The sequence below is a fragment of the Acinonyx jubatus genome, chromosome B2 (assembly GCF_027475565.1).
Source record: "Acinonyx jubatus isolate Ajub_Pintada_27869175 chromosome B2, VMU_Ajub_asm_v1.0, whole genome shotgun sequence".
NCBI classification, from domain to species: Eukaryota; Metazoa; Chordata; class Mammalia; order Carnivora; family Felidae; genus Acinonyx; species Acinonyx jubatus.
The window spans coordinates 136,140,976-136,153,954 of NC_069385.1; the positions used below are offsets into that span (position 1 = coordinate 136,140,976).

The 12,979-nt window shown below is 48.8% G+C and overlaps 1 protein-coding gene across 5 annotated transcripts in view; it reads left to right on the forward strand.

The window, feature by feature from the left end:
- The window catches only part of JARID2 (jumonji and AT-rich interaction domain containing 2), a 270,402-nt gene that overhangs the window by 121,376 nt on the left and 136,047 nt on the right, over positions 1-12,979 (forward strand). For all 5 annotated transcript variants that reach the window (XM_027040335.2, XM_027040337.2, XM_053223183.1 and 2 more), the window contains one exon: positions 2,090-2,225. In XM_027040335.2, the coding sequence (XP_026896136.1) occupies positions 2,090-2,225 (136 nt within the window). The remainder of the gene's footprint in view (positions 1-2,089; positions 2,226-12,979) is intronic.

A 12,979-nucleotide genomic window follows, 5' to 3' on the forward strand; every position in this document is an offset into this window, starting at 1 on the left:
TTACCTGGCTGCTGAGAAACGATGAGATTGCAGCCGCACTGTGTTGAACTTGAGGAGAAGTTAAAGTTTATCATCCCAGTTGCAACGGATCAGCTAGAGGAGCCGGTGGAACAGCGAATTCTTTTTTTTTTTTGTGCCTTTTGTGCGTTGTATGGGTCAGTCCTCTGCCTCTTTTTTACTCAGATTGGTTATTTGGGCTTTGCAAACGGGGTCTGGTCAGGTGCTTCATTTTTCTGTTTGTTAACCGTGTAAATTGGAAGGTAGAGAGCGACTTGTTCGCAGTAGCAGTGGAGAAATACCATGGGCCCCTGAGGCAATTCACTGGCTTCTTTCAGCCCTTGGGTTCGAACCTCGACCCCCCCCACCGCCCTGGTCTGGTTTAGTAGAGCTCTCCTGCCTCTCAGGGAACACGGCCAGGAAGACAGGATGTGCCTCCTTCCTCTGGAGCTACCGGAAATCTCAGTTGGCAGATGGGCAGGCGTGAAGGGTGTCGTGGGGCAGGTGGAAATCCCAGCTCTTCTTTCCCAGGGCTCTCTTTCCCCTTAGTACGGAAGACGGAGGATGGCTCTCTTTCTGGGAAAATCCTGGAAGCTTAACCAGAGTGCAGCTTCAAGTTATTTAGGGCTTAGAGTCTCTGTGTGGTTGGATTTCTAAGATGTAGTTTGTGTTGACGCAGAATTTAGGAGTTTAAGAGCTGGAAAAGACCTCCGGTCATCTGGATCCCTTACCTAGTCCCAGGGAGCTTTTACGGGAGGAGAAACCAGTTCTGTCGGACATGCAGGACAACAGTGCCGGCTTGACTCTTGAGGTCTTCCGTTAGAGCAAAAGGAACCCGAAGTATCCAAGATTCGCCTTCCTGCATTTACCCAGGGCATTAATATTTGCCTTGATCTCCTAAGGCCCGAAGGATCTGAGAAGCTCCGATCCTTCGTTCTCTAAGTTGAACTATTATCAAATGCTTAAGTCTTCGAAGCAAGTATGTGAACATAAGGACTTCTTCGATTAGCGGACGGTAGGCAGGTATCCATAGGAGAGAATCTAGGACTGTCCTTAGCCGTGGGAATCGGCGCTTTGAGCCTTACAGACCTTCTTGCTGGTTCCCTGAGACCATTGCCTCCACTTCGTCCTGGTACTCACCATCTCCATGTTTCTAGATGTAGCTTCTGGTCTCCCTGCTGGTTGGCGCCCTCCCCTCCTCCTCTTGGCGCTTCTGGATTGTCCTCTGTTTTTCTGTGGCCACTACTGGAATGGCTCGGATGGTCTCTGGCCTGGCTGCTGGTTGTTGGGATTTTCCCCACCCCCAACCCGCCCAACCTGGCCTTCTCTTGTTCTGTTCCTCTCCAGAACTTGCATTGCATCTGATACCACAGACCTAAGGGAGCCACGCTAATTAGACCTTCAAGACCTGTTATTAACCTGTGTGTATTTCTTCTTCTTCTTTTTGTTTTCTTTACGTCACCCCTTCCCAAACCTCCTGCCCCTGCCTCCCAGTTCTCTGCTCCGCCAGGATCCCTTGCCCTTTTCTGCTGTGCTCGGTCTCTCTCATTCAGGGCTCATTTCCTTAAGAGGTCAGTACAGATCCAATTTCACTTCTTCTGACCGAATTGTAAATTCTTTGAAGGCAGCACCAACCCCCTAGCCCCCAGTGCCAACGGCAGCAGTTCCTAAAAGAGTGCGGCGCATATGTGTGAGGCAGCACACGTCCCAGAATTCCTCAGACACTCCAGTACAGTGGTTCATTACACCTGTGCTGTCGGGGGTACGAACTCCTGTTTCGAAATGTTGCCAGGAATATAGAACTTGAGTATTACTGGTTAATGAGGGCATGTGGGCGTAAAGGTTTGTAAAGGAGGCGAGCTGGTGGTCGTCTTTCCACCCCCTTTTATGGTCCTTGGGTTAGCTTTCCTGGGGACTCTCCAGACATCAGGAAGGTCGTGCTGAATGAACCATTACCGCAGGATGACGTGACCCCCTGGAAGTGCATCTCGCTCTGATACTTTGGAATTTTCTTTAATGTTTCTTTTGATTCTTCATATTTACTTGCTTTTTGTGTTAAGTGCTTTCCCTTCCCTCTTTCCTGTTTCTGCAGGATGACAGTGATGGGATTCCATGGTCAGAAGAAAGGGTGGTGCGGAAAGTCCTCTATCTGTCTCTGAAGGAGTTCAAGAATGCCCAGAAGAGGCAGCACGGGGAAGGCATTGCTGGGAGCCTGAAGACCGTGAATGGTGAGTCGACTATCTTGTTGGAATTGGATGATGTCTTCGGGCACGGCCTTGTTTCGGAATTGGATGTGATCTGGGCGGCTTGTGCTTCTCGGGCTAGGCCCCTCTTGGCAGTTATTTTGGACATCCTACTGGGTTTATAGATTCATTTCTTTTCTGCTCCTTTATATGCTGTGTAATATAATTTGCAGGGTGCCTTAATTAGTCTGGTCCCTGTAGGTAAGACCAGGGCTGTGATCTGATTTCTACTAGGTCCTGGGTCGAACACAGAGTCTGTCTTAACAGGTGTTTCTGTGGATCTCTGCCTTTCTACTTTGCTGCGATGTGGGGCGGTTCCCCCTTGATCGTCTTAGGGAACCAGTAAGAAGGTTTGTAAGGTTTAAAGTGCTGATTCCCACAACTGAGGGCAGTCCTAGATTGTCTCCTATGGATACCTCCCTACTGTCTGCTGGTTCTTCTCCCCTGATTGTATAGGAAGCAGCTTAGATATACCATTTGCCTCCTACCCTTCCTGCTCTCTGGTTCATAGCCTCCTAAGTACCTGCTTCCTTGTTGATCAGGCCGGGCAGGTTGTTATGTGGAGGCTGGTATATGGTGGCCTAGAATGCCCGAGCCTGTGGAAGTACACCTGTATGATTATCAGGTGGATCCTTGAAGCCTGGAGGGAAACTTGCTCTTCCCCGAGTTTATTCTGATGTCTCTTTGGAACAGGGTTAGCACGGTGGAATTGGAATCCTCCGATGATCATAACCGAGCTTCTGGTCACAGTCTGTATTTCGTTGCAGGGGATGTGGTCGTGGTGACATCCCAGGCTCTGTCCAACTTTGTTCGTCCTTCAGAATTACAGAGAAATGTGAATGAATCGATCGTGTTCTGGTTTGTACCTGCTTGGAGCAAGCAGATAAGGAAGAGGGGATTGTTCTGTTTCAGAGTCTTTGCTCTGGTCATGGGGTAATAGAGGCATTTGGAGGGTATTTGGCAGCATGCCAGGGTGCAGGGTGACAGGTTCACTTAGGGCCTCCAGTTTCTTTCCATTCTGCTTAGTTGTACGGTGGGTTGTCTGGGAGCCTCTTCTTGGAACCAGTGCTTACAGGCGGGACCTGTTGCCACTCTGTTTGCACAGAGTCATGGCAGTGCTTTCGGAGACGATGCCCTCCCTGCCACTGCCCCCACCCCCCACCCCCCCCCCCCCCCCACCCCCCGTCTGTCCCTGTCTGCTTCTAGTACTGTGTGACTTGAAACCAGAAGCCCCTGAAGTCTGAGCCAACATGCATGGGAAGGCCCCCCCCCCCCCCCCCGGCTTTTGTTATTGAATCAAAAGGTAGAAGGTAAGTTGTAGAATGTGTTGTCACAGGTATAGAATCTGGAGCCACGTGTGATGTGATGTGATCATTCGTGTTCTTGGCTTCACAGTGAAGATGGTGATTTGCTTTACGTTTTTTATCTGGGGCGGGGGGGGGGGGGGTGGGTGATGGGGACAGAGAACGTCCCTGAGTCCTGGAGTTACAATAGAGCGCTAGCTGCTGGGGGTGTAGTTCTTACTGTTGTGATCAGGCGTGCTCTCGTTCTGCTATTTAGGAGGGGAGATGCCTTCGTGGTTTTGGAATCTGTTAACAGAAAACAACCCAACGGAGAAACATCAGCTTTTCGGACAAGTTAGCCGGGTGTCCAGGATTAAATCAAGGTGGAATTTAGGTGACGAACTTTACCTTTTGTTCTTTTAAGAGGGAACCTGCCCTGCCAGCTAGCTGACCACACGTAGCTCTCGTTTTCTACCACCCTTGTCAAGGGCTTGACGGTGCTGAGGAAGAGGTTCTGAGAAAAGTGGCAAAGACCGTGTTCTTGGGATCGTTGAAGACTTTATGAAACTAGTATAAGAATTCGTTCAACAACAAAAAAGAGGCTTTTGTTGTAGCAGTTCGTATTTCCTGCTGATAAAGACGGACTTGTCGTTTTCTTGTTTAAGCACCAAGACCCCAAGGCATCTCTCTCTCTCTCTCTCTCTCTCTCTCTCTCGGTGGTGAAATTGCTGTGAATAGGCCTGTTTCCACTTCTTGTTGGTGTCATTGGAGCCAATGGTCCGAGTCCACGTTTTTGTCGTTCTGTACCTTGGATTGCCATAGCTGTTCTGAGTAAACACGACTCTGTGTTTCAAGAATATTTTTCTTAAGGGCAGCCAACAGGTTGAATTGTGCTTTGTCTTTGGGGGCGTCCCAGAGAGCTTGGGACACCAGCAGCTCCTTCTCTGTAGGTCCTCAAACCTCAGCCGTGCTCTCCTAGGGGGCACGGTGCAGAGAAAGCAGAAAACATGGAGAGCGTCCCAGACTTTTTGGCAGCTGAGGTTGGTGGTAGGATGATTGCAAGCAGTGTTCCGTGTGTGCACGCACGTGTGTGCCTGTGAGCATGTCCCCTGTTTGAATGGTTGCTTCGTACTCCTCGTGCATACTCGGCATGGTAGAATGATGACCTCGTCTTAAGCTGTGCACCGCACGCTGGCTTGGGGTTCTGCCCTGGGGGCAGATGAAAATAGGTTAGTAGGGGAGTAGGTTTTCACAGCCCTGCAAGGTGCATGTTTGTTTTTTGGTGCTTTGTTTTGGTGAGTTATCTAACCTTTTGAGATTTCTCTTGTAAGAACTGAACTCCATCGGTCCGGTGTTAATTGTCAGAGAAATTTGTCTGGCGGTAGGGCTTTGAAGCTGCCCCGTACAGAGCCCTTGTTAGGACACGGGCAAGGAAAGTGACGAGACAAGGATCAGAGCAGGTTCCTGTGCCCAGATTGGCGGGAGGGCTAACTGCTGCCCCTGTGCCGCCGCCTCCCCCTTTTCATGCTTTGCAGCGGGGGACCTTGGGTACTGACCTACCTCCGAGACCCCTGCTCTTGTCATCCGTGAGCTGACCAAAATGTCCTTGTGGGGCTTTGTGAGTGCTCTGTGTGGTGGTGACTTCTCCCAAGGTGACACGGCTGTCTGCAATGCGGTAGCAGAATTGGAATTACAACTCCATCCGCGGAGCTTTTGAATCCAGTACTTTGGAAGACAAGAGGGATGAAAAGGACACCGTATCTTTTTAACGGCGGTATTGAAAACACATCTTAATTTTCACTGGATCACTTTTCAGAGATGTTTCTGGGTTATCGGTCTCACCGGAGTTACTGGGGAAAATTCCACGTTCAAGTAATATTTTGTGTTCACAAATAGAATAGGCTTGTCGTACTGTTACCTAATTGGAGAACGGATTGACGTCACTTCGCCAAACCCTTGGCGTGCTAGAACGCTGAACCAGCACCTCCTTCTTTGCCCCGCCCCCCCTTGTGAGGTGGGTGGGGTCTGGCGTCTGTTAACTGCACACAGACAGCGGCAGCTCCCAAGCGGCTGAGCTATGCTACCCTGTTTCTGTGGGTCTAGTGCAGTAGTAATAACCCAAGCAGGCACAAGATTGTAAGGAGACATCACATTTTATTGTTCTAAAATCCATGTTTGCCATCAACATTTATTATGTCTGCAGTTCTAAAGTAACCAGGAATGAATATTTTTTTCCTTTTTTTTTTTTTTTTAACCATTTATTTATCCATCCATCCTAGCAGGAGTGAACATGAGTCTTGAACGGCCTCGCGGATTGTCTGTGTAGGAACTGAAGCCCTCCTTGTGGCGTGTTGGTTTTATAGCTGGGCGTAGGAGAGGCGGTACTCCGATTTTTGCTGATTGTGAGAACCTTCTATCTGCTTCCTGCTGTAGATAATGCCACTTCTTCTGGCTGTTATAAATGAACAAAAGCATGGGGAAGGGCTGGCGGAGGCTGAGGCCTCGGCCACTCTTTGAGGGCCCTTGGCCCGCTGGGGCTGAAATTAGGGACATTTAAATAATAACATGCTGCACAAATGAGTACAGATAATTACACAGTAAGAGAGGGGAGCTATTAGCTGTATTTGAGTTTCATTTGCTTCCTATAAATGTCATCTGAGATCCAGCAAAAGCCCTCTGGCCAGCCAAAGAACCTTGAGTAGATTTAAGGGAACCTGGATCCTTTTTCTTAGAACCTGACTGCGGTCGTGATGGGTAATCCGTACGTTGAGCCGTTACTGTTCTAGCACTTGCTCTGTATTTCATGAATTTAGTCTTCAGAACAGACTGTTCTTGTAGATGAGGAGATGATACACGAGGGTGGATTAGCCGTCCATCTACGCGAGTGGTCCTCGGCAGCCAGACTTTTAAAGCTTGGCTTTCTGTGTCTTGGCTTCAGACCACCCCTTGGATAAACAGAAGTCACTTTGGAACCCTCTGTAAAGATAGGATTCCAGAAACTAAGAATTTGTAGGAGACCTTTTAAAAAACTTTTCCTAATAGCTGTTTCTTTCGAAGGCGAGCATGTAACATCTTTTACTGGGAAGGAGACCTCCAAGGTGGGGGGTGGGGGGCAGGAGAAGTATGAACATGGGCATATTTGTGGTCTTTATTAGAGTTTATAATTGGGGGGGGGAATCAAAAGATGGGCACAGGTACGTTCATTTTATTCACCTAGGGGTAGGGATTTGGATTTTTAATGCTGCTGTTGAACCACCAGGTTGGCTGTCTCCATCCTGTCCTGTCCTCACATGACAAGGGGCCTTTCTGGCAACAACTGCCGATTTGTAGGGAGGAGCTGAAGTTGGAAGTGCAGACACAGAGCTCCCCACACACCTGTTTTTGTTTTGTTTTGTTTCCCCCTTAAGGAGAAGAAGTTTGGACTCGTTCAAAATCTTTTTTAATGTTTATTTTTGAGAGGAGAGAGCACACGCATGCGTGTGCACAGTCGGGGGGAGGGTGAGAGTGAGAGAGAGAGAGAGAGAGAGAGAGAGAGAGAGAGAGAGAGAGAGAGAGAGAGAAAATGAATCCACAGGTTCCAGGCTCGAGCTGTCAGCACAGAGCCCCACGCGGGGCTCAAAACTCCCAAACCCCCAACCGTGAGATCATGACCCGAGCCGAAACCAAGAGTCAGATCCTTAACTGACTGAGGCACCCAGGCACTCCTGGACTCCATCAACATCTTAAAGATTCCGGATGTTTTGTTTGTGGAATGAAACTTGGGCCCGAGTCCTGCGAATTCATTGTTCACAGCATAAGATAAAAATGCCTTGTGACTCAAAATGAAAAATCCAAGCACATTGTCCCCTGAATGGCAGTTTATTTACACAGCTCTATTGAAAATACTGTCATGTGTCACAGTCGAATGGTTGTCTTCATCAACAGAGGGCTGGGGAGGGGGGTGTGGGGGGACACTTCTCTTTTCTGCTTTGGCCCCCAAGCGTTCACATCTAGCTATTCTAAGGATGGGCCCCACTTCAACAGGAAAGACCGTCTTGTTGTTTTCCTCCTGAAGAAAGTGGCTTAGGGGCTCCTGGGTGGCTCAGTGTGTTGAGTTCGCCTTGGGTCATGATCTCGCAGTTCGTGAGTTCGAGCCCGGGGTCAGGCTCTGTGTTGACAGCTCGGACCCTGGAGTCTGTCTTCAGATTCTAGGTCTCTGTCTCTGCCCCTCCCCTCCTCGTGCTTTCTCTCTCTCTCTCTCTCTCTCTCTCTCTCTCTCTCTCTCTCTCTCTCAAAAATATTAAAAAGAATTTAAAAAGACAAAAAAGAAAGTGGATTATCCCACTGCTTTGTCCAAATGGAAATGCCGATGTGTAAGTGCCAGTCCCCTGTGAGCTGTGGGGACCACCAGGCTGCCCCCCGGCAGCTGCTGAGGGTTTGGGTTTCTGGAACACATCAACCTTGGAGACTTTTCTTACTTGTCTCCCCCGATGTAGGAGCGGACACTCCCAAGTAAAAGAAGCGGGGCGACAGGAAGGGTAAATACACTTCACTGACAACAAATTTATTCTTCGTTAGAAAAATAAAAGCTACGTTTTATTCTTGCAAATGGTAGAGTTGAAAAGGCTTGAGTGGCTCATGGGTGGCTCGGTGGGTTAAGTGTCTGACTCTTGGGTTCCGCTCACGTCATGATCCCCTGGTTCGTGAGTTCAAGTCCTGCGTTGGGCTCCCCACTGATGGCACGGAGGCTGCTTGGGATTGTCGCTCTCGCTCTCTGCCCCTACCTCGCTCGCTCATGTTCTCTTTCTCTTGATCTGAAAATAAACTTCACAAAAAAAAAAAAAAAAAAAAAGGGAGGGGAGGGCTTGAGGGGCCCCTGGGTGGCTCAGTGTGTTAAGTATCCAACTTCAGCTCAAGTCATGGTCTTGGAGTTCATGAGTTCTAGCCCTGCATCGGGCTCTGTGCTGACAGCTCAGAGCCTGGAGCCTGTTTCGGATTCTGTGTCTGTCTGTCTCTCTCACTCCCTCTCTCTCTCAAAAATATTTAAAAAAAGAAAAAAAAGGGCTTGATGTCTTTGTGGCTGTGGTGTAGTCACTGTAAGCCCTGAGTGTGATGCACATGGGACATTTCTTGATAGAGCTCCTACTGGTTGATACTTAATGGAGTCTAGAATGTGGGTGGTTTTGTGAGTAATAACATGGAATTCAAGTTGCTCTTCTTTCCTGTCACTTTGTGCATGGGGCCCCTTGCCCCCCCATTTCTGTCAGCCTGCCTCCTCTGTCCGCTCTGTCCCAGATTCTGTCCTCCTCATCACATCTTGGGCTGTTTTAGGAGGAAGGGCCTAGGATGGGGTGGGAGGTGGTATGTAGTTATGGGGGTGGTTGTTCTCTCTGCTGGTCTCCGTTCTTAAGAAGCCCAGCGTTGAGAGGTCCTGAGGGTAAAAGGGCAGAAATCTGCTGTGGTCCTTTTCTCATCTCTCCAAGGGCATCAGTCTGGAAGATCTCCCTCTTCCTTATTTACTTCTGTGCTGGATGATTGCCATCAGTAAACAAAACATGTTGTAGTTTCGCTCATAATAAAATAATCCTCCGTCGATCTTGTTATCTCCCTCCTGCTATTCATCTCTTTATTGCAGGGTTCCTGGTAGAAAATGTCTAAGCAGTCTGTCTCCCTCTACTATTTATATTCTTGTTAATATCCTGTCCCCTTTCGTATTCCTTTGAACCCTTAGAATGAGGCCACGACTAAGGCTTAATAATGACCTCAGTTGCCAAGTCCGTTGACCGAGTTTCTGGTCAGTGCCTTGTTTACCCCCATGGCAGCATTTGACATGATTGACCCTGTCCTAAACTCCACTTGCCTACTTGCCTTCTCCACTTTGATTTCTTGGGAAGGCCTTATGAACATGAGGGGTCCCTAAGCCAACTCTGTCTCCACCACCTGTCCTCTGCTCTGCCTGTCTTCCCCTGGTCCGTAAACGCCAATTCCATTCTTCTGGTTACTTTGGCCTAAACCTTGGAATTAGCTGTATTTCTCTGATTTTCCCACACTTTGCATTCTGTCCTTTAGCAAAACCTGTTCCAAAACTGCATTTGCACTACTGCCCCCTAGTCTGTAACCTCCAGCTTGGGCTGGGATCCCTATGCCCCCTCAGCCTCTGCCTTTTTACCCCACCAGGAGGTGGCCAGAACAGTCATTTATAAATGCAGATTAGCGATGCTCTGTTCCTGCAGCGTCTCCCTGCCTCTTACCACGATAAGCTGATGGGGGCCACGGTATCTGTCAGGTCTCCTTACCACTGTCCCCCCTAATTTGGCCTCCTCGCTGTTCAAACCCACCAGAATTCTTGTGCTTTCTGCTCCTTCTAGTTCCCTTTAGATAACTGTGTGCTTGATCCCTGCCTGAATTTCAGGTTCCTGCTCAAACCTGGAGGTTTGAACCGGAGCATCCTTCTTGAACATCTTCTTGAAACTTTGTTGGATACCCTTTTGCTTTTTTGCCTCGTAATATTTCTCTGCATAGAATTTCTGTCTGCAGGACATTGTATTCTTGTTGTTTGCTAGCGGTAAGTGCTCTCCCCACGACAGACAGAAAGTCCATGAGAGAAAAGCTCCGTCACCATTCACTGCTGCTGTCTGCACGCCTGGGTTCTCCGTAGTGCTTGTGGAGCATGGATCTGTGTGCAGACAGCTCTCTGCCCGCTGGCCATTCCCACTCCCCCTCCAGCACCCTCTGCCGTGCCGTGGATATGCTCCTGTCTGTTTAGGGCTTGAGTGTCCCACATGTGACTCTGGGTTTTATTCTGGAAATGCACACACCTATAGCCCTGGATCACAGCTCACGCTGGTTTCCCTGTCCCCAAAACGTGTATTCATAATTGTGATACCCTTGTCTTATCGTAAAGATTCCTGGAATTGGATCACCCTTGTACCCTTTCTTAACCACATTTGCGGAATGCCTATTCAGGTATGAGCTATGTTGCTTGGAAGTTTAAATTAAAATTGGGCTTTTCTTTGTTTGTTTTGAGAGGCTGAGAGATCAGGGAGGGGCGGGCAGAGAGAGAAGGGGAGGGAGAGAATCCCAAGCTGGCTCCGCACTGTCAGTACAGAGCCTGATGCGGGGCTCAAACGCCCGAGCCATGAGACCGTGAGCCAAAGTCAGACGTCCAACCAGCCGAGCCACACAGGTGCCCCTAAAACGAGGCTTTTAAGAAATAAGTTACTGCTTCTAATCTCATAACTTTATTGCAACCTATTACTGTCCGGTTCTGTGGGTTTGTGTAGAGGGTCTCCAGTGTTCCACAGCTTGTATAAGACTGCATAGCGAATCAGGACTTGACCACAAAACTGGACTCCAGTCTTGCATACCCCTCCCCACCCCCCACTTTATTTTTTGAGGAAAAGTATACGCCGCATGAAATCACACGTCTTACTCGTACAGTTCGATGTATTTATTTAAAAAAAAATTTTTTTTTTACATTTATTTATTTTTGAGAAACAGTGAGACAAAGTGTGAGTGGGGGAGGGGCAGAGAGAGAGGGAGACACAGAATCCGAAGCAGGCTCCAGGCTGTGAGCTGTCAGCACAGAGCCCCACACGGGGCTCCAACTCACGGACCGTGAGATCATGACCTGAGCCGAAGTCGGATGCTCAACCGACTGAGCCACCCGGGCGCCCCCAGTTTGATGTATTTAAAAAAGCTCATATACCCACGTGACCAGTGCTCCAGTGTAGACCCAGGGCTTTCCCACCAGGCCAGAAATGTTGCTCCCTCCCTTTCCATTTCATTTGACTTCTTTTAAAGTATGCGGTCATTTGAGGTTTGTCACCATGGCTGTCTTGATTTTTTTTTTTTCACGAGCTTTTATGATGATATGTGGGTTTATGGTGTTTCCCTAGAATGTACGAGATGCCTGAGAGTGTCTGAAGACTTGAAGGGTCCCCAAAGCCAGTGGCTCACGTGTGTCCAGTATGCAACTCTTAGCAGCCCTGACTTGGGGGCACAAATAAGAGCCCTCCATTTGGACATGGTCACAAATGATCTTCACTGGCTCGTGGTGGCATTCGTGGGCCAGATTTTTTTTTAAATTTATTTAAATGTTTTTATTTCTTGGAGCGAGAGACTGTGCACAAACAGAGAAGGAGCAGAGAGAGAGAGGGGAGCAGAGGATCTGAAGCAGGTTCTGTGCTGAGAGCAGAGAGCCCGAGGTGGGGCTCAAACTCCTAAACCGCGAGATCGTGACCTGAGCTGAAGTTGGACGGTTAACTGACTGAGCCCCCCAGGTGCCCCAGACAGATTCTCTGTCTTGAACCGGCATTAAAGTTTTGGTTCCCAGCTGTGTGCAAGTCCAGACCACACTGGCCTTTTGAACAGCTCTTCTGCTTCTCCCGTTCGGTGTCCCCTCTTTCCGGTAGTGCCATTCTGTGAGTGTTAAGAAATCTTGGCCTTGGTGATAGAATTCAAGAAATTCTGGAATAGGGGTTCCAGACCTGGCTTTCCACCAAAGGCAAGCTAAAGAGGCATCCATAGGGCCATACCCCTTCTCTGCCAAATACGTGTGTTTTCGGTTAGAGGGATTCTTGTCCACGGCCCGTGAGTTGTCCCGTGGCCTTGAGGGTGCAGAAACATAGGGTGATGGCACGGGAGGATTGCTCACTTGTGTTCATTTTCTTGTGGCTGTGGCAGAAGTCTGTATTAGTCAGCTCAGGCTGCTGTGACAATGTACTGTAGACTGGGTGGGGTGGTTGAAACAACGCAAGTGTGTTTCTCGTTGTTCTGGACGCTGGAGGCTGGATGTCCGGATCCAGGGTACTGGCCACGTCCTCACCAGGCTGACGGTGGGGGGGAGAGTGTACGGCTGTCTCTTCCTCCTCTTAGGAGGACACTAGCCCCGTCAGATCAGTGCCTCCCCGAATCGTGACCTCCTTTACTTTTCTCACCTTCTCACAAGCTCTGCCCAAACACAGTCACACTGGGTGCTAAGTCTTCAACCTAGGAGTTGGGGGAGTGGGGTGAGGTGGCAAACAGCACCGATGCTAGTACGTGGGTAGAACTTTGAGGTGGTGACAATTTCATTGCGTTTTAATTTTAGATGCAGTTAATTTCCATTTTAATCTGCAACATGTTTCCTTTTGTGTTGAGGTACTAGAAGGATATCCTGCTATGTCAGGAACCCCTAAGAACTGGTTTGAGCTTGGAGAAGTTCTTGTTCCTCCCAGTTGGATGCAATTAATCTTCGGTTTTTATTTTTTTATTTAAAAAAAAATTTTTTTAATGTGTATTTTGGGGGTGGGGGGAGCGGAGAGCACATGCTAGTGGGGGAGGAGCAGAGAGAGAGGGAGACAGAATCTGAAGCAGGCTCCAGGCTCAAAGCCCATCAAGGTGGCCCTGGATGGATGTCTCGGTGTCAGTTTGGGAGAAATCATGACATTATTTGAGGCTGAAGAATCTTCTTTGTCATACATGAATTTATTTCAT